This window comes from Acinonyx jubatus, chromosome D3, assembly GCF_027475565.1.
Source record: "Acinonyx jubatus isolate Ajub_Pintada_27869175 chromosome D3, VMU_Ajub_asm_v1.0, whole genome shotgun sequence".
NCBI classification, from domain to species: domain Eukaryota; kingdom Metazoa; phylum Chordata; class Mammalia; order Carnivora; family Felidae; genus Acinonyx; species Acinonyx jubatus.
In genome coordinates this window covers 16,854,961-16,874,245 of record NC_069392.1, presented here as the reverse complement: position 1 = coordinate 16,874,245, position 19,285 = coordinate 16,854,961, and the positions used below count along the sequence as shown (strand labels likewise).

The following is a 19,285-nucleotide window of genomic DNA, read 5'->3' as shown; positions in this document are numbered from 1 at the left end:
CCCACAGGACGCTGGCAGTCAGCCGAGGGGGAGCCCCCTTAAAGAAGTGGGTGTGTGCAGGGAGCTGGGTAGGTGCGTGGCTATAAATCTGTGCCCCAGTGGTACTCTCCTCATTCAGAGATGGCGCTGACCGCAGAGCTCTATGACACCCCTGCCTCCCGGCTGGACTCCTTCGTGACTCAGTGGCTGCAGCCCAGCCGGGACTGGAAAGAAGAGGTCCTGGAGGCCGTGCGGACGGTGCAAAAATTCCTGCGGGAAGAGCACTTTGAGGGGGAGCATGGGCTGGACCAGGAAGCGCGGGTGCTGAAGGTGGTCAAGGTGAGATTGTTCCCTCCCATCCACAGGCCAGGGCCCGGCAAAGGCAGCATGAGGGTCCTCGTGTCAGAGGATGCTTGGGGACGTCTTGCCTCGTTATCCTCAGCCCATGCTGCTGACATGTCAGGACACCCCAGCTAGCTGCGTGCACCCTGTAGTACGTACGTACTGTCTGCCTTGAGCCGAACAAGCCTGATAAGGAAACTAGTGATTGTAGTTCACTAGCCCAAACCTTTAACATACCCTGTCTCTAATCCATGCACCCTGTGAGGTATGCACTGTCCTTTGCCCATTTTACAGATGAGCACAATGGAGGCCTTAAGGTTCCTAGTGACCAAATGCAATGCGAGGTCTCTGGATCCAGGTGTGAAGTAGACCATCTGGAAAATAACAGTGTGGGGACAATTAAGGACATTTTAATACAGCCTGGCTATTAGGTAATCTAAGGCAGCCACTGTTGACTTTATTAGGTGTTAACAGTTTGGCGGTTATGGGAGGAAATGTGCTCCCTAAAGTATTCAAGGAAAAAGTATCTGTAATCTGCTTTAAAGTGTTTTTGATGATGCAAATGTGGCGAGAAGGGTAAACCTGTTGAATCTCACTGGCTGGATCTATGAGTGCTCGTTGTGTTCTCTTTCTATTCTTCTACGTTTTAAGTTTTAGATGAAAAAAAGTTTTCTTAGATGAACATAAGGGAAGGGAAACAAAAATAATGTAAAACCAGTGAGGGGGACAAAACAGAAAAGACTCATAAATATGGAGAACAGACTGAGGGTTACGGGGGGGGGGGGGTTGTGGGAGGGGGGGATGGGCTAAATGGGTAAAGGGCACTAAGGAATCTACTCCTGAAATCATTGTTGCACTATATGCTAACTAATTTGGATGTAAATTAAAAAAAAAAAATTAAATGAAGCCTTCAAAAGAAAGAAAATAACCTTAAAAAAAAAAAAGAAGTTTTCTTTAACGGAAGCTCAGAGAGGCGAGGTGACTTACCCAAGGTCACACAGCTAGTGGTGGGGCCGGGATTTGAACCAGGATCTATCTGATTCCACAGCCGGGGCTCCAGGCTGCCCTCACTGAGATGTCCCCCCAAGCCCTTCCTTCAGCTGCTTCTTGACCTGGCTAGAGTCAAAATTCAAGAAGGTCAAAGCGAGAACGGCCCTGGAGAATCAGACAGTCTCAGCCACACCTTTGTTTAAAAATGAAGGAAACTGAAGCACAGAGAGGGTGATAGATGTCCCAAGTTCACACAGAGAGCTAGTGGCAAAAGCAAGACTAGAATTAGGGCACCTGACTTCCAGCCCAGTGCTCTAGTTCTGTCTCCAGGGGCAGCCACCTCAGGGAAGGATTTAGAAATCTCAGGTCCCTAGCCCTTCCTTACACCCACCCCTAGCACCTAGAGCCTGAGGCCGTATGATTTCCACAGACCTGGGTTTGACTCTTGGCATGTTTTCTTTACCAGCTGCGTGATCTTAACTCCTCTTCTCCATCAAGCTTCTGCCTCCTCATCACCATTTCCTCCTTGTCCAGCAAAAGCTAAAAACTAAAAGATTAGCACCTGGGGGTGCCTGGGTGGCTCAGTCGGTTAAGCATCCGACTTCAGCTCAGGTCATGATCTTACGGTTCATGGGTTCGAGCCCCGCGTTGGGTTCCGTGCTGACAGCTCAGAGCCTGGAGCCTTCTTCGGATTCTGTGTCTCCCCCTCTCTCTGCCCCTCCCCCACTCATGCCCTGTCTCTCAAAAATAAACAAACCTTAAAAAAAAAAATTAGCACCTGGTACATGCTCAAAAACAAAAGCGTTGTTATAAATTCTTGCTCTGAGTCAGGCAGAGCCTCCCAGCCTACCCCACCCCTAACAATCCAGAGAATGGAGTAGATGAAATGGGGCAGGTCCGGAGACTATAGGATGCTACAAAGAGGATGAGTTTTGATGGCAGGAAGTGGTATTTACCCAGCCCTCAAACTCTGCCTGAAGACTGTAGCCCTTGCCTTCTCTCTGAAACCACAAAATAAAAGAGATAGCCCAAAAGCAATGGTCAATGAGAAATATTGCTTTATTCAGACTCTAAACCCTCTTCCCGCCCCCCCCCCCCCCAACTCCCAAAAACCTGATTTACTGGGCTTGTCCTTGAACGAGTTGGGTTTAAGCAGATTCGGGCTGAAGCAAGTCATGAAGATTATTCTAGAATATTCTTTCTTCTCTGCCTGGGTCTTACCACTGAAAATGGCAGGAAGCCTATAGCTTTCAGGGGGATGAGCCCTTCATTCACACACAGGGTTCCATCCCCAGCCCTGCCAAATGGGGCAGAAATGCTGGGTCTCAGTGAAGGAAGAGAATGCAAAAGGGCGGGGAAGAAAAGATGGCAGTCTTCTCCTCAGACCCAGGGCCTGCCTCAGACACTTGGGTCACAGGAAAGAAAGGGAGAAGAACCACCCTTGTCTTCTGCCCCTTTATCTGACTGACTATGACTCCCGGCTCGGAGTCCAAGGCAAGTTGATTAATCCTCACTGCCTCAGTTTTCTTATCTGTGCACTGGGGACAATCATACCTGTACCCACCTCAATCAGCGGGTGTTAGGATTAAAAGATACTGTATGTGTAAAGGGCCTTCAGTGATATAGTGAGTGTTCACCCCGTGACAGCTGGATTATAATCAACCCTTGGTGACTCCACCCCCCCAGAAGCGGTAGCCAACTTGAGGTCTGGGGCATCACTAGCAAATCTACTGCCCAACCTGAGGCTGGAGAGTTGTGGGGCTTTGTATAACAGAGGCAGGAGGGGCGGGAGAGCAGGTCTAGACTCTCAGAACATCGAATAGACCACTTCCAACTTGTCCAGCTCAGGCCCCTTCCATCCAGATGGGGAAACAGAATCCCAGGCAGAGAAGGGATGATCTCAGTCCACTAGACAAAGAAGAGCGTGAGAAATATATTGCTGACCTCCTGCATTCCGGGCACGTGGTAAGCCCTTGCCATGCCGTATGTATCATCCCAGTGATACACTGAGTCTCCTCCCAGTGACTCAAGTGCCATTACTCTTCTCATTTCACAGATGAGAAATGAGGGTTCACGATGATCACACAGCTGAGAAACAAGGGCAAGAATCGGGGTCAAAGTCAGGCTGCCCCATCCCGCAGGCTGCCCTACGGTTCTTATCCACCAGGCAATCCTGCGCCCCGCTTTTTACTGTCATGAAATTACTCAGACACCCAGAAGGCTCAGAATGCGCTGTACAGAAGGCGCCACTAGGTTTCTTGGAGGAGGCGTCACTCCACAGGTTGAGAATACCCCGTCTCAGAAGCAATGCGTTGTCATTAATAAGAAGTGTGGGCTCTGGGGTCCGGCTGCCTGGGTTCAGACCCAGACCCTTCTGTGCACTGTGTGACCCTGGGTGAGTGAGTTAGTCTCTTGAAAGTTCAGTTTTCTCACCTGGAAAGAGGGGGACGGTGGTACCCCCACCCGTACCTCTGGGCTGCGGTGGACATTACGTGGGATAATTCCTATAAGGAGCCTCAGGGACTGCCTGGCAGGGGCAGTGGCTCAGGGTGACGGGGCTCTGTGTTCCGCAGGTAGGCTCCTTTGGAAACGGCACAGTGCTCAGGAGAACCTCGGAGGTGGAACTGGTGGTGTTCCTGAGCTGTTTCCACAGCTTCCGGGAGGAGGCCAGGTACCACCAAGCCGTTCTGAGTCTGATGTGGAAAAAGCTGTGGTGTTGCCGGGACCTACTGGCCCTTGGGCTCGAGAACGTGGAAATAGTCCAAGGAGTCCCCGACGCCCTTGTCTTTACCATCCAGACCAGGAAGACCGCAGAGCTCGTCACTGTCACCGTCGTGCCTGCCTACAGGGCCCTGGGTAAGGGGAGGGGAAGCCGATCTGATTCACACACTTGCCCTCCCCGGGAGACCCGAGTTCCCTCACCTCCTGTTCATGACCACATGCAGACACCTGCATTCATCCATTCAACCCATGTTCTGAGCTGGGGGCTCAGCGACCACAGGGCCCAGGACTGGCCCAACTTGGGCCACTGTGTCACCCACCTCGGGAAACGCTTACCAAATAATCATGTGGATAAATATATGATTGCAAGAGGAGACGAGACCCACAGAGGGGAATGTGTTAGAAGCATAATCTGGGGTGCCTCTGTAGCATTTATCACAGGTGTAGTGTTTGTGCTTTTCCAGAAGCAGACCCTGAGACAAGGGTTTGAGGACAAGCAGTCCCAGGAGATGCTGATAGAGAAGTACGGGAGAGGGACAGGGGAGGAAAGAAGCATCGTAAGGTCACCATTATGAACCACAGGGCTTTGTGCTCCTGGAGAACTCTAAGTCACCACGTACAGTACCCCTCAACTGAATCCCAAGTGGGATGTTGGCATTTATTCCCCAACTTCGCAGTCACCCTTGGCTGACGGCTGCTTCCCAGGACCATTAACTCCCCAGCACTTCTGGTTTGTCCTCAGGCAAAGAGTCCTCGATGTTTGAAGTAAACAGTATCAGCTACAATCTCAGATGATCATGTTTCCTCTTGTGCCAGCTCCTGTTAACTAGAGTGGTTGCCAGGAGTTGCTTTGTAGAGAAGGTGTCAGAAGTGGGATCCTACGTGAGCAAGAAAGAGAGTGCCCAGATGCATTAGTGATGCATGCCAGGAAAGCACAGCATTCAGCAGCACACTGCTTGAGGAGCCCAGCTTTCTTATCTGGAACTGGTTCTCTGCTTCTGGGGTCAGGAGTTTGGAATAAATCCCCGAGAAAGGAATCCAAAGCAGACATTAAGGAAACCTGGGGTATTGGGACGTGGAGAGAAGACCACAGTCTTCTGAGACCCAAGGAATGGAAAGCCCACTTTTGGTTCTCCAGAAGTACAATCAAGCAAGGCAAACCTTGATTCCCTTAGACTGTGAGGTCTCAGGTTTCCCTGGAGAGACACCCCAATGCATGAGCAGGCTAGCTCCATAGACCTCTTATCAACCTGGGGCTTCCTAAATCCCCACTCTCTACCTCTGCCTCCTCCCACTCAGGGCCTTCTGTTTCCAACTCTCAGCCACCTCCTGAGGTCTATGTGAGTCTGATTGAGGCCCACGGTTACCCTGGAAACTTCTCCCCATCCTTCAGCGAGCTGCAGAGGAACTTTGTGAAACATCGGCCAACCAAGCTGAAAAGCCTCCTGCGGCTGGTAAAACACTGGTACCTGCAGGTGAGGGGGCTGCCAGGATGGGGGCAGAAGGGGTCGCTGGCAGAAGCAGCGGGGGGGGGGGGGGGGGCGGCGGGGGGGAGGGCGGGGCTGATTTGTCATTCCAGGAAACTGGGGGAGGGGGAAGAAACTGCTAATCTTTTAAACTGTAAAGTGAAACAGTGGAGAAAGGTGGGAAAGGAGGAGGAGGAGAAAGAGGAACAGAGAAGGAAGGAGGAAAATAAGGAACACACAGTATTTCAGTAAACAAATGTTTGTAACACCCCAGTTATGGTCTATGTTGGCTAATGTCAACTTCACTGAGTTCTGTGGACATTAGTTAATCTCAGCTGGTTAAGGACTAACCAGAGGAAAGTTTTGTTTAATTGCACCCACACCAATTTCCCCCCACAAATGGTCGGGTTCCTATCACAACCACTATTGACTAAATATATCCACTAATAGCTACTTTTTAGATTTCACACGTGATAGTTTGCAAGGCACCAAGGATATTCCAAAATATCCAAATGAACAAGTCGTCTAAAATTACAAAAGGAGGGGCGCCTGGGTGGCTCAGTCGGTTAAGTGTCCGACTTTGGCTCAGGTCATGATCTCGTGGTTCACGAGTTCAAGCCCTGCATCGGGCTCTGTGCTGACAGCTCGGAGCCTGGAGCCTGCTTCCGATTCTGTGTCTCCCTCTCTCTCTGAGCCTCCCGCCATTCATGCTCTGTCTCTCTCTGTCTCAAAAATAAATAAATGTTAAAAAAAATTTTTTTTAAATAAATAAAAATAAAAAAAATAAAATTACAAAAGGAAAATTCAGAAACAAACTCAAAAATGAAAAAGGGCAGGGTGGGAGGGGAGCTGCTTTCTTATTTAATAAAAATGGTAAGGAAAAAAATTTTAATAAATAAATAAATGGTCAGAAAGTCATATTTTAGAAAGATTTGTTCATTTTTAAAAAGGAAGTTGTTTTTTTTTTAGAAAAAAGTATTTTTTTTTAAATCAAGGGGCTCCTGGGTGGCTCAGTTGGTTGAGCATCCAAGTTTGGCTCAGGACATGATCTCACAGTTCGTGGACTCGAGGCCCGGGTTGGGCTCTGTAATGACAGCTCAGAGCCTGGAACCTGTTTCAGATTCTGTATCTCCCTCTCTCTGTCTGTCTCTCGCCCGCTCACACTGTGTGTGTGTGTGTGTGTGTGTGTGTGTGTGTGTGTGTGTGTCTCAAAAATAAATAAACATTAAGAACTTAAAATCTTTGCAAGGTTAGTAAGTTTGCAGTTACTTGGTGGAAAAATAGCCATTTTCTTACACGATTATCATGTCAACCAAGGTTGTGATGTATCTTCAGACACCAGCATCGCCAAAGCCAAGAATAAAATTGGTTTTGTTGGTGAGTCAATTACTTACAGGAAACAATGCAAGGTTTTGTGGACTTGAAGAATTTGAACCCAAAAGAATGATTCATTTGCTTGCTTTGTCTGTTTGCTTGAGCGCTGAATGTTTTCTTCCTGCATATGATATACACATTTTTTTTGTAATATCCACGGGACAACATATCAGCGTTACTTCTACAATCCTCCCTTCTGTTTTTGTTCAAGCCTTCTCCCTTAAAACAGGGATTTGATCACGTGTGGTTTCTTAAAACAGTTTTTTGTTCAGTGTTACTGATTTGATGATATCTTTGGTTCAACTAGTTTTGTTTAGCTGAGTGTTGCAAGATGTGTTGGTCAATATAGAAGGACATAAAGAGCTCATGCCATTTGGTAAACACAACTACAGTCTCATTGTGGTTAAAAGATTAAAGTTTGTTTGTTTGTTTGTTGGTTGGTTTGGAGGCTTTGTAAAGTCCCAGGAGTTGTCATGTGCTTTCATGGCTCAGAAGTATTTCATTCTTCTTTTCAGTCCATCAACTAGGGGGTCGGAAACCAGGGAGCACGCAACTTAGCTCCTCGGGGGTTTCATCTTTCAAGTTGACTGTAAGGTTATCACCGATCTTAGAGACGTCTGAGTGTGTTCATGCTCGTAGCCTGTCCCCAAAGTGTTATTTTTGGCATCTATATAATGCTGGGCTTCTATCAGCCTTACAACAGTATCAGATCAGTTTCTGGAAGGGATTTTATAAGCATCATTTCCATGTGTGAAGAGGAGGGGGTTATTCTTGCTTTTTTTGTTGTTTTGTTTTGTTTTGTTTTTCTTTTACGGACAAAATGATGTTTGTTTCTTATATTTGGAAGTATTTAATTCAGTACAGTTCTGGGAACAAGATGGGACTTTTCCCAGTGTTTTAGTTGTGCTTTTCACACAAGGTTTTTTGTTCATTTGGGGGTTTTTTTGGTGTGTGTGTGTTTTTTTTGTTTGTTTTGTTTTGTTTTTTGCCATTTTAAGTATACAGCTCAGCAGCATTAATTACATTGACAATGCTGTGTAAACCTCACCACTGTCTGTTCCCAGATCATTGTCATCCTCACAGGCAGAAACTCTGCACCCAGTAAACAGTAACTCCCCATCCTCCTCCTCCCCAGGCATTGGCAACCACCATTCAACTTTCTGTCTCTATGAATTGACCTATTCTCTGGGTCCCTCATTTAAATGGAATCATACATTATCTGTCTTTCTGGTCTGTTTTATTTTGTCCTTGATTCTTTTGAGGGAGAGGGGGCAGAGAGAGAGAGAGGGGAGAGAGAGAGCATCTTAAGCAAGCTGCATGCCCAGCACAGAGCCCAACGTGGGCTGGATCTCACCACCACGAGATCATGACCTGAGCTGAAAATCAAGAGTCAAACACTTAACTGACCAAGCCACCCAGGTGCCCCTGTCCTTGATTCTTTTTCTTAATTTTAATTTAATTTTATTTATTTGTGTGAGAGAGAGAGAGCTGGGGAGGGGGCTGAGAGAGAGAGAGAGAGAGAGAGAGAGAGAGAATCTTAAGCAGGCTCTATGCCCAGCACAGAGCCTGATGTGAGGCTCGATCCCATGACCCTGGGATCATGACCTGAGCCAAAATCAGAGTTGGGCCCTCAACTACCTGAGCCACCCAGGCACCCCTGTCTTTGATTCTTAATAGTGGAATTTTCACACCTAATGACATGAGATTTCTTGCATGAAAACAATTTTATTTATAAACTTGATTTATTATTGGTTATCGGTTAATTGACACATTGCCTTATTGAAACCTATCCTCGTAGGAAGAAGGATAAATTTGTATTGAACTTATGTAAATGCTACGTATTCATGAAAAAGAAGTTAATAAAATCACCCTGTAAATGTTTAACCATCATTCTGAATAGTTTTGTAAACAGGGCCAATTTATATATGCTATGCTTTTACAGCATCATTATCTTTGTTTTTCTGAGGATTTGTTAGATTATGATCGATGGTAGGAATTTTTATAGGCATTTTTTATCCTGAGGTGTTGGAATAATATGTCATTTAAAGAACGTTTAAACTTAGCTTGCCCAAGTATAGCCATAGATTGAGGATAGAAATTAGATTAAGAAGAAAGAATGGGTCTTTTTTTTTTTTTTGTCACATATCCATCAAAAATAGAACATTAGTCTGGGTAATTAATTCTCATTTTGTTGATCTTTGGTTAAGCAATCTGCTTTTATGAAGTCATCCGCTTCTGGAATAAAAGAATCTGGTGAACTTCTGCCTCAGTCCCCTTTTGGGAATATGAATTTATTCCCAATTATGCTCCATAAATTTCCAATCTCTGAGTGGGAAGAAAGAAATCTACCTACCAATAGATTATATTGTAATCAGATCATTCTTTTGTAAAATGTTTTCTTCTTTTATATACAAAAACAAAAATAACTACCACTTTTGGTTTTACTACTTTAATTATGGTCAAAAATAAACATAGGGTGAAATCCAGCCATCAGTCAGCTCCTCATCTCATAGGGCTGTTTTCCACGAGTCACGTATACATGTGCACACACATGCACACATATTCACACATGCAGACAACTTTTTGAGTAATTTAAAAACCCGTAAGACAACAACAGTGAGCCTCCTGGGAGATACCAGAATCCTCAAGAAAAAAAACAGACCAAAAGAGAAACAGAGAAAGACACAAAATACAAGCAAAGTCCCATCAACTGCCACCCAGCAGAGAATAAAGTCCTATCATCTGTCTCCCCATAGAGACCAAATGGTCAAACCATAAAACTAGATGCACAGGTCATTGTCACCAAAAGGGACATAAACGGCCCTGTACAAATAAGTAAGAACACGAACCAGAATCGGATTTGGCCAAGAACCAGACTTAATTAGGATCAGACGTACAAACAGTCGGATTGGGGAAGGTGGAAAGAAACATCAGCAAGGATAAAGCTGTTGCCACACAAGGTCCACCCTGGGAGCTGGAAGAGGGGCGTGTCCAAATGTCAAAGCCCATGGGGTACATTTCTCAGGCAACACAGTTCAGGTCGTTTGGGAAATGAATCCTCCTGGACAGTCTCAGTGAGACAGACCTCCTGCTGCAGAAAGAAACTAACAGACAAAAGTCACTTATTAAATGAGAACTTGCAGGCTAGTTTGCCAGGGAATCAGACTGCAGAAGAAAAGGCTTAAGCCAGTGGAAAATATAATAGGTGTTTAAAGAAACAACAATTATCAAGACTAGGTTTAGAGTTTGTCTGGTCATGGAAAAATGGCAATTTTCTCACATTTATCATATCTAGAAAGGTCATGACATATCTCAGACGGCGCCATTGCAAGAGTCAGAAACATTCTGAACACGGAGAAAGCAAAGTATCTCTGAAGATCAGCCCTGGAAGGGAACACAGATGTTTTCTTCTGGGTTGTTTTGTTTTGTTTTGTTGTTTTTCTTTGTACCATTAAATAGTCTGTTGAAGCTCCTAAGAGAATGAAGGGGCTCGTGTTCCCTAAGGCTTACATCTTACGGTTACAGGCATTCTGCATTATATTTATCATCTAAATTTTAAGAATCCCACTAGTAGGGGCACCTGGATGGATCAGGTGATTAAGCATCAGACTCCAGCTCAGGCCATGATCTCTCGGTCCATGGGCTTGAGCCCCACGTCCAGCTCTGCTCTGTCAATGTGGAGCCTGCTTGGGATTCTCCCTCTCCCTCTTTCTCTGCCCCTCCCCAGCTCTCTCTCTCTCAAAATAAATAAATAAATAAATAAATAAATAAATAAGCTTTTAAAAAAAGAATCCCACTAGTAAAATCTCCCTAATACTGGAGAAAATAAATTATATTGCTATGAGTTTGAATTCTTAACAAAATTACATTAGTCTTGAGTTTTAAGTGTGAATTCAAAAAATGTTATGAAAACAAATTCATTAATTTGTAAATAAATTTTAATTCAATGAAAAAATGCTTCTAAAAGTTGAGAATAAAGTTGTTATCCTTTAGATGACCTGTTTTTGTTTGTTTCAAGGTCGAAGTAGGGGTTTTTTCCCCCCCTTTGACTATGGGGTGTTAGTGGCCACAGGGCAAGATGTCAATTTCACATCCACGAACCAAATAGCTGGATGTTTGACAGAAATTTTCATTTTCTAACTGAATACTAGAAAAACTGTTTAGACAAGAAGTGACTGGTATGCTTTCTTTTTAAGAAAAGATGCTTTTCTTTAAGATGCTTAAGTTAAGATGCTTTCTTTTGCAAGTAAGAGAAAAACCAACTCAGACTGACTTAAACACCAAGGAGAATTATCAGCTCATGTGTGAAAACCTGTAACAGTGGGGATGGGGTTTCAGGCACTGTTTGCGGGGGGGGGGGGGGCAGGTCTGTTTTCTCTAGAATTGCCTCAAGTTCTCTCTCTTTCTGTCTGTCTGTCTGTCTCTCTCTCTCTCTCTCCCAACTCAGATTTCAGGCTGATTTAACCTCAGGATGGCAAAATGGCCACAGCTATTTCTGCCCTCACATCCACACATGGGAGATTTCTGTCCTTTCAGCCCCCCTGGGCTTCACTCACATTGCCAGCTCACATCACAAGCTTCTCTTGAACCAATCACTCAGCAAGGGGAATAGGTTTATGCTGATGACCCTGTCCAGTCAGGACCCACCCTGGAGTTGAGGGGGATGCTAATCCCGTCCTCCAACCAGCATCGCCACTATACAGTGGAGAAGAAAGAGATGCCTGCTAGAGCATTCTGCGTTCCCCACAGAATCTCAGCTATTGACAAATTCTATAGATACCTCCCACCCCTCCCTTTTTTTTTCTATTAGCTAAGAAGACTTTTCTTTGAAGGAAAACTTTCAGAAGCCCAGTACACTAAGAGAGATAGAAATTGAGCTGCTTAGGCTGGGATCTAGCAGCAGAGTCCCACCCCTCACTCCGTGGGACATCTCTCTGTAAGTCCACACCAGGGGTTATGTCAAGCCTAGTTTGAGGGATGCAACTCTTGATCTCGGGGTTGTGGGTTCAAGCCCCACATGTAGGGTGTAGAGATTGCTTAAAAATAAAATCTTTTAAGGGGCGCCTGGGTGGGTCACTTCGTTAAAGTGACTTGATTTAGTCTCAGGTCATGATCTCAGGGTTCACGAGCCCCACATCAGGCTCAGGGCTGACAGCACAAAGCCTGCTTGGGATTCTGTGTGTGTGTGTGTGTGTGTGTGTGTGTGTGTGTGTCTTTCTCTTTCTCTCTCTCTGCCCCTCCCCCTGCTCTGTCTCTGTCTTTGAAAATAAATATTTTAAAAATTCTTTAAATGAAACCTTTAAAAAAAAGCATACTTTGAAACCCACTGGGCCAACTGAGCGAGCCCCTTAAGTCTAAAACCGGGAAAATCATGCAGGGCCCGAAAGGGAAAGTGACTGGCCAGGATCACACAGCCGGTAGGTGGCAGAGCTGACACAGGAAGTTGGGTTTTCCAGTTTGTGGTCCGTCCAGAGCGGATCCTGACACACAATCTTGGGGTCTCTCTCTCTCCCGGGTCTCTTTCTACAGTACGTGAAAGCCAAGTGCCCAAGGGCGGCGCTGCCCCCTGTCTATGCCCTTGAGCTGCTGACTATCTACGCCTGGGAAGTAGGTGCCCAGGAAGACGAGAGCTTCAGGCTGGACGAGGGCTTTGCCACTGTGATGGAGCTGCTCCAGGAGTATGAGTTCCTCTGCATCTACTGGACCAAGTACTACACATTCCAGAACCCACTCATCAAGGGCTTTGTCAGAAAACAGTTCAAAAGAGACAGGTACTGGGCCCCTGCTTGCTCGCCACATCCCACGGAGACCGGAGAGAGAAGGGAGGCAAAAGCGGTGTCGCACTGATTGGCTGGGCTTTATCAAGTAGTAAAACTGAACCGGAATGTCACAGTGACTCGGGGCACACCTCCAGGTGGCCGTCTTTCGGAGTACCAACTGGGACGGCCGGAGTGATGGCAGAACAGGCGTTTAGAAAGTTTCTTCCCCGCTTGGACCGAGTTTTAGTTGAAAGGGGTCCCGCCGAAATTGTAATCCACGGAGGCATTGTGCTTCCAGAAAAATCTCAAGGAGAAGGATTGCAAGCAACAGTGGTGGCCGGTGGATGGGGATCTAAAGGAAAGGATGGAGAGATTCAACCAGTCAATGTGAAAGGTGGAGATAAAGTTCTTCTTCCAGAATATGGAGGCACCAAAGTAGTTCTAGATGACAAGGATTCTTTCTTTAAAAAAACAAAACAAAAAAACATTAAAAATTTTTTTTAAATGTTTATTTATGTTTGAGAGACAGAGAGAGAGTGTGAGCGGGTGAGGGGCAGAGAGAGGGAGACACAGAATCTGAAGCAGGCTCCAGGCTCCGAGCTGTCAGCACAGAGCCCAACGTGGGGCTCAAACTCACGAACTGTGAGATCATAACCTGAGCGAAGTCGGATGCTTAACCAACTGAGCCACCCAGGCGCCCCTAAAAAAATTTTTTAATGTTCATTTATTTTGGAGAGAGCGAGAGAGAGACAGAGCATGAGCGAGAAAGGGGCAGAGAGGGAGGGAGACACAGAATCCGAAGCTGGCTCCAGGCTCTGAGCTGTCCGCACAGAGCCGGATGTGGGGCTTGAACTCATGAACCGTGAGATCATGACCTGAGCCGAAGTGGGATGCTCAACCCACTGAGCCACCCAGGTGCCTCGTCAAGGATTATCTCTTATTTAGAGATGGTGGCATCTCTTATTTAGAGATGGATTATCTCTTATTTAGAGACGGAAAGTATGTAGACTGAAACAAATCATTATTGAAATGGCGTGAAGTGAAGCTGCCTGTTCCAGTGAAGTTGCAAAATCTTTCATCGTGTAAATAATTTTCATGTCTCTCTTTTATAATAAATTAATGGTATCCAAACTAAAAAAAAAAAAAAAAAAAGTTGGCCACCTTTCAAACTCGCAGGGGCCCGGAGGGGTTGAGGGGCATTTCCCTGTCCCTCAAGGAACCTCACCCTGCTTTCCTCTCTGGCTTCCAAAAGCCCATTTCGGTGCGTTTTAGTGACAGCATGGAAAAATGGAAAGAATCACAGAGAGCCAGGTGTTATCTCAGTCCTGCCTTTTTGTCTCACCTCTGTGAGCCTCAGCTCCTCATCTGGAAAACAGGAGAAACTGGCACCCACTGTGCAGGCTGTTGTAAGGGTCAGAGTCTGAAGGGCCTATGGAGTGCAGTCTATGGTAGATGCCGGGGAAATGTTCATTATTGTAGCTCACGCCGTTGGAGCACATGTAGCTCTAGGAAAAGCACCAGCGCCCGCCCCCAAGCCCTGGGCCATCAACCATTTCAGCGAAGGCTGGTTCAACCTGAAGCGTCAGCACTTGGGTCCCTTTGCCTGAGGGTTTTCAGCCTCCCCTAATGACTGGTGGAAGCTGGGGGATAAATACCCCAGCTCCCTCCTGTCTCAGATGGGAGGACTCTGTCTGGATCACGTGTGCTACACTGTTTCCCAGAGGCCCTGCAGTGGAACTGACCGCCGGTGGCCCACATATCCTTCCCCACATGTGGTGCTTCCCCACATATCCTTCCAAATAAACCCCTAGCACCCAGATCCTGCTCTTGGCACCTACTTCTGGGGACACCCAGCTGAAACAAGTCTTTACATTAGCTCTAGGTAGCTGCAAGCAATATTTATTGTTCCCTTATATGAGTATTGGGTCTTTTTATTTCTTTACAAGGAAGAAAACCCCAATCTCCTGATGAGAAGGGGATTTTTATTATAAGGATGCCCAGGAATGTGAGGTTAGAAAGCCACTGGGACCCAAGGCAAACCTGCAGACACCCTCTTTCTCTGTCTCTCTCGTGGTCCCCAGGCCCTCTTTCTTCCCATGACCTCTGCTGCTCTCCCCACACCTGCCCTGTTCCTCTCTTACTTCCGTTTGATGAGGAACCTGCATCATCCCTGGTCCAGTCCCCAGAGGGAACTAGTCTACCCATTGGGCACAGGCGCTATGTGTCAGGTCACCTGGTGGGTCACTTTGGGTCAGGTGATCTCACCCTCTAGGACAGCCTGGCACCTCCCCCTTTTTCAGGCAGGATTATTTCAGGGATGCAGGGATGTTGCATTCTGTCACGGATAAAGTCACAGCTCCCTCTTATGCCCAAAGCTCCTGGAGTATAAGGGCCAGGTCTTAATCATGGGCTTGGCATCCAACACATATGGCCACCCCACACCACTTAAGGAAGCGATTAGACCTCCTTCAAGCCAATATTCTTTAAAAATTCATTCACCATTTATACAGAAGAGAGACATTTGGTGGCAGCCTAACCCCTGCTCTACTGAGGCAGAGCCCATGGGTGAGAACACCCATTTGCTGGCTGTGAGAACTCACAGAAAGAAGTCTGTGCCTCAGTTCCCTCATCTGTGAAATGGGGACAACAGCAACAACAGCAACAACAATAGTCGCTGCCTTTCAGAATTGTTAGAAGGATTAAAATAGGTGAATTCACACAGGGTGTGGCCCAGCGCCTCAATAAATATCAGTAGTTGTTGTTGGTGGTGGTGTTTCTATCATCCAAAGCACTTCAGCAGCCCTAGCCTTCAACTTACCTATGGAGCCTCAGCAAAACAAAAGCTCTGCCCACCTGCCTAAGCGGGTACCTGTTATCGCTACCCATGCCCTTGGGGCATCTCAACACTCCACACCCCCCCCCCAAACACCTTGCACGCACCTCTCCCCAAAAGGAATTCTTGGAAATATAATCATCCCCACTCGCTTCTTCTCCACCAATGTTCTTGGGTCCTCTTGGCCTGACAGCCTGCCCAGGGCTCCAGACACAGCACGTGCTCAGTGGTTGGAACAGATGATCGCTTGAGCAGGATTCTTTCTGGCTTGCTGGCCTCCAGACGGAAGAGAGTCTGGGAACCCTCTCCCTGTGTTGCAGGCCTGTCATCCTGGATCCAGCTGACCCCACCCACAATGTGGCAGAAGGGTACAGATGGGACATCGTCGCTCAGAGGGCCTCCCAGTGCCTGAAACAGAACTGTTGCTATGACGACAAGGAGAATCCAGTCCCCAGCTGGACCGTGAAGGTAATGGCTCCTCTCGGGGTTGTCAAGGGCTTGAAGCTTGGAAGCGGGTAACTGCGTAGCATATACTTCTGTGTCGATGGAGTCAGGAAGTTGGAAGCCTGGCTGGGGCACCCACCAGCTCTGTGAACTCGGGGACATTTTTTCAACCCTCTGAGCCTCAGCCTTCCTTACAAACTCGTGTTCTCCTTGTCTTTCTCTTTCCCACAACCCCCTAGAGAATCAGTCATGCTCGCGATCATTCTTTGCATGAGTTGAGCCCAGGTGAGTCAGTTCAACAGCTCTCTTGTGCCAGCATTTGGGGTTGCTGTGGGGAGGGGCAATGGAACAACAGTAGTGCAGAAATAAGACTTAACCCCTACCCTCAAGGGATAAAGAAACTGAGGCTCAGGCAGGTTCAGTTAATTAACCAAGATCACACTGCAAAGGGGCAGCAGAGCCAGAATTTGCACCAGGTCTTTGTGGGGCCCACCAGCCAACTGAGGCCCACAGATAGACTGAAAAATATATGCCTCTGGGTTTTTCCTGAATCTAAAAACCGTTGTGCAAAAACTTTTATCTTCTAAAATCAGAAGACTTGGGGATTCCGGGCTTATGTTCCTTCTTGAAAAGATCAGCTGGTGTCCAACCCTCCCCAGCACCTTCCAAGTGGTGTTCTTCAGCCACCAGGGACTCCCAGGCCCTCGAGCGTGGCCGCTGATGGTGGTTCAGAACAGACTTTGAAATCTGACCGACCTTGGGTCAAATACCCACGGTGCTCCTCACCACCTTTGTGATGGTCAGTAAGTTATTTAACCACGTTCGACCACAATTTCCTCATCTGTACAATGGGATAAAAGGAACCAAGGTCGTAGGGCTGCTGTGACAATAAAATGCATTCAGAAGAGTGTGACAGGTGCCCAGCCCAGGGCCTGGAAGGTGGTTGGCACAACCCAAATGTTTACTGCTGTTGGAAACACAAGGATGGGTAAAGGGAAATTTTGCATGTCAGAGGAGGGTGGAATTAACCCCTCTCCCTCTTCTCTCCCTTCCAGCGGGCACGAGACATCCAAGTGACCGTGGAACAGTGGGGTTACTCAGATCTGATCCTCAGGGTGAACCCTTATGAACCCATAAAGAAGGTTAAAGAGAAGATCTGGCAGAGCCGGGGCTGTGTGGGCCTACAGCATCTGTCCTTCCAGGAGCCTGGTGGCAAGCGACAGCCCCTCAATAGCCAGTGCTCCTTGGCCTATTACGGAGTCTTCTCCAACATCCGCATCTGTCTGGTGGAGACCATCTCCCCCGAGATCCAGGTCTTTGTGAATCATCCCAATGGTGGGAGCCATGCCTACGCCATTGACCCCAAAAGCTTCATCCTGGGCCTGAAGCAGCAGATTGAAGACAAGCAGGGGCTGCCCACAAGTCAGCAGCAGCTGGAGTTCCAAGGCCAAGTCCTGCAGGATTGGGTGTCTTTGTGGAGCTATGGTATCCGGGATAGTGACACCCTCATCCTCTCCGAGAAGAGAGCTGGAAAGTTTCCTTTTCTGCCCAACTAATCCGGGACTCAGCATATCAACCACTTCCTCCAGCTCTCGCCTGGGGGAGGTCCCATGTCTTCACCAGCTTTGTAAATAGTGAGCGTAGCTCCACCAGGAGGGATGTGGGACACTTGCTATACGATGGACAATGGCCAGACCATACATGACAATAGAATTCTGACCCACAGCCTCTGCAGTCCCCTAGGCCAGGAAGCCAAACTATCACCTCTGTAGCAAGCACCCCCAAATCATCAGGACTTGGTTGATCACTGCCAGCTTCCCTAATTCGACCTCACTTCCAGCTTAGAACCAACCAGAAAAATCCAGATAGGCTCCCTAACCAATCACAGAGGAGGCCCTGCTTCTAATTAGCTGCCTACTGCTTCCCCATGCCAACAGCTTCAATCAGCGTATACCTGAAGCCTTCCCTTTTTTTCCACTATCAAGTTTTCCCTGTCTTGGAATCTCTGCCAGTTTACGAGGGATGCTGGCTGACTCCCTTGCAATAGCAAGTTGGAAATAAATAACCTTTGTTTATTCTCCTTTGGGTGGTCGTCGTCTCTTTCTATGGGGTGCTGATGCCGTCCTGGTGGTTCTTGCTTACTCATTGGAGCCTCCTAACTCTGGGAGGCGAGGACTGCAGGGAAACTGAGACAGACAGAGACAAAGCCCAGGACAGCGAGGACGATGAAGTGTAAAACGATCCCTTCAACTCCTGATGCACACACACAAACAGTACATAATGGTCCAAGGACTTGAGGAAAAGAACAGTATCTTTATCATCAGAGGATATCATGTGATCAGGTTTCCTCCCATCAACCAGTAAAAAGTTTCCTTTTTACTCCTCCCCTTTGCCCTGGTTTCTGATGAACTACTCCCTTACTTTATAATTGGTTCTCAGCAGCCTCTGGGCAATTTACCAATAGTAACCTATTCCCCGCCCTCTTTTGCCTTAAGGGACAGAACAACTGCCTCCCCTCCATAGGGTAGACAGGCTAGTCCACCCCCGGCTTTTATTCTTGATCGTGCCCCCAGTACCCACGTTGTAACGGGAAAATTCTTGTTTAAAAAAGAAAAAAGGAATGAATAAGTCACCTTCCTCTCTTTCATAATAGAAAAGCCCAAGGCCAAAGAGGTTTTGTTTTTGTTTTTAAGATTTTATTTTTCCTTTAAGTAATTTCTGCCGCAGGGTGGGGCTTGAACTTAGAATCCTGAGATCAAGTCACATGCTCTACCGACTGAACCAGCCAGGCCCCCCCCACCACCCCGAGAGTTTATTTTAATACAATTTCTGACACGCAGCCTCAAAGGTAAAACATGAAGAGAAGCATCCCAAAGACAAAAGTCACTTTGTTCATCCTACATAGCAGAGTATCTTAACTGCAGAGATTCTAATGTGTCGGTCCTGGGTGGGTCCTAGGAGTCAGTATGTAAAAGCTCCCCAAGTGTTTCCAATGTGCAGGCTGAGTGGAGAAGTCCTGAGGTAAAAAATTGGAGAAACTGTGCATCAGAATCACCCGGGACTGTGCCTCTTGAATTTTAACGTGCACACCAATCACCAGGCAATCACGGTTAAATGCAAGTTCCCATTCGGTAGGTCTGGGCTGGAGTCAAGGTTCTGGTATGACCTAGGCAATTCCTTTTCCTCTGTAGGTCTCATTTTCCTCATCAAGAAAAGGATGGAGTTCACCTCTTAGGCTCTTCCAGCTCTCATATTTGAGGAAACCCTCAGGGCAGTCCGGGGGAACCGAGGGCGGACTGAGCCTGAGAACTACAATCCCCACAATGCCCTGCGCGTCTCCGCCCTTAGTGCCGTGGTGGAGAAGGGTTGCTAGTGGA

General features: G+C 47.1%; 1 protein-coding gene across 1 annotated transcript; it reads left to right on the top strand.

Moving 5' to 3' along the window:
• The first annotated feature begins 100 nt into the window (after positions 1–100).
• OASL (2'-5'-oligoadenylate synthetase like) lies at positions 101–17,988 on the top strand. The gene is made up of 6 exons (XM_027043984.2): positions 101–318; positions 3,885–4,167; positions 5,332–5,507; positions 12,402–12,643; positions 15,785–15,932; positions 16,964–17,988. The coding sequence occupies exons 1-6, from the start codon at positions 121–123 to the stop codon at positions 17,462–17,464; spliced, it is 1,548 nt and encodes a 515-aa protein (XP_026899785.1). The 5' UTR covers positions 101–120; the 3' UTR covers positions 17,465–17,988.
• Positions 17,989–19,285: the final 1,297 nt, after the last annotated feature.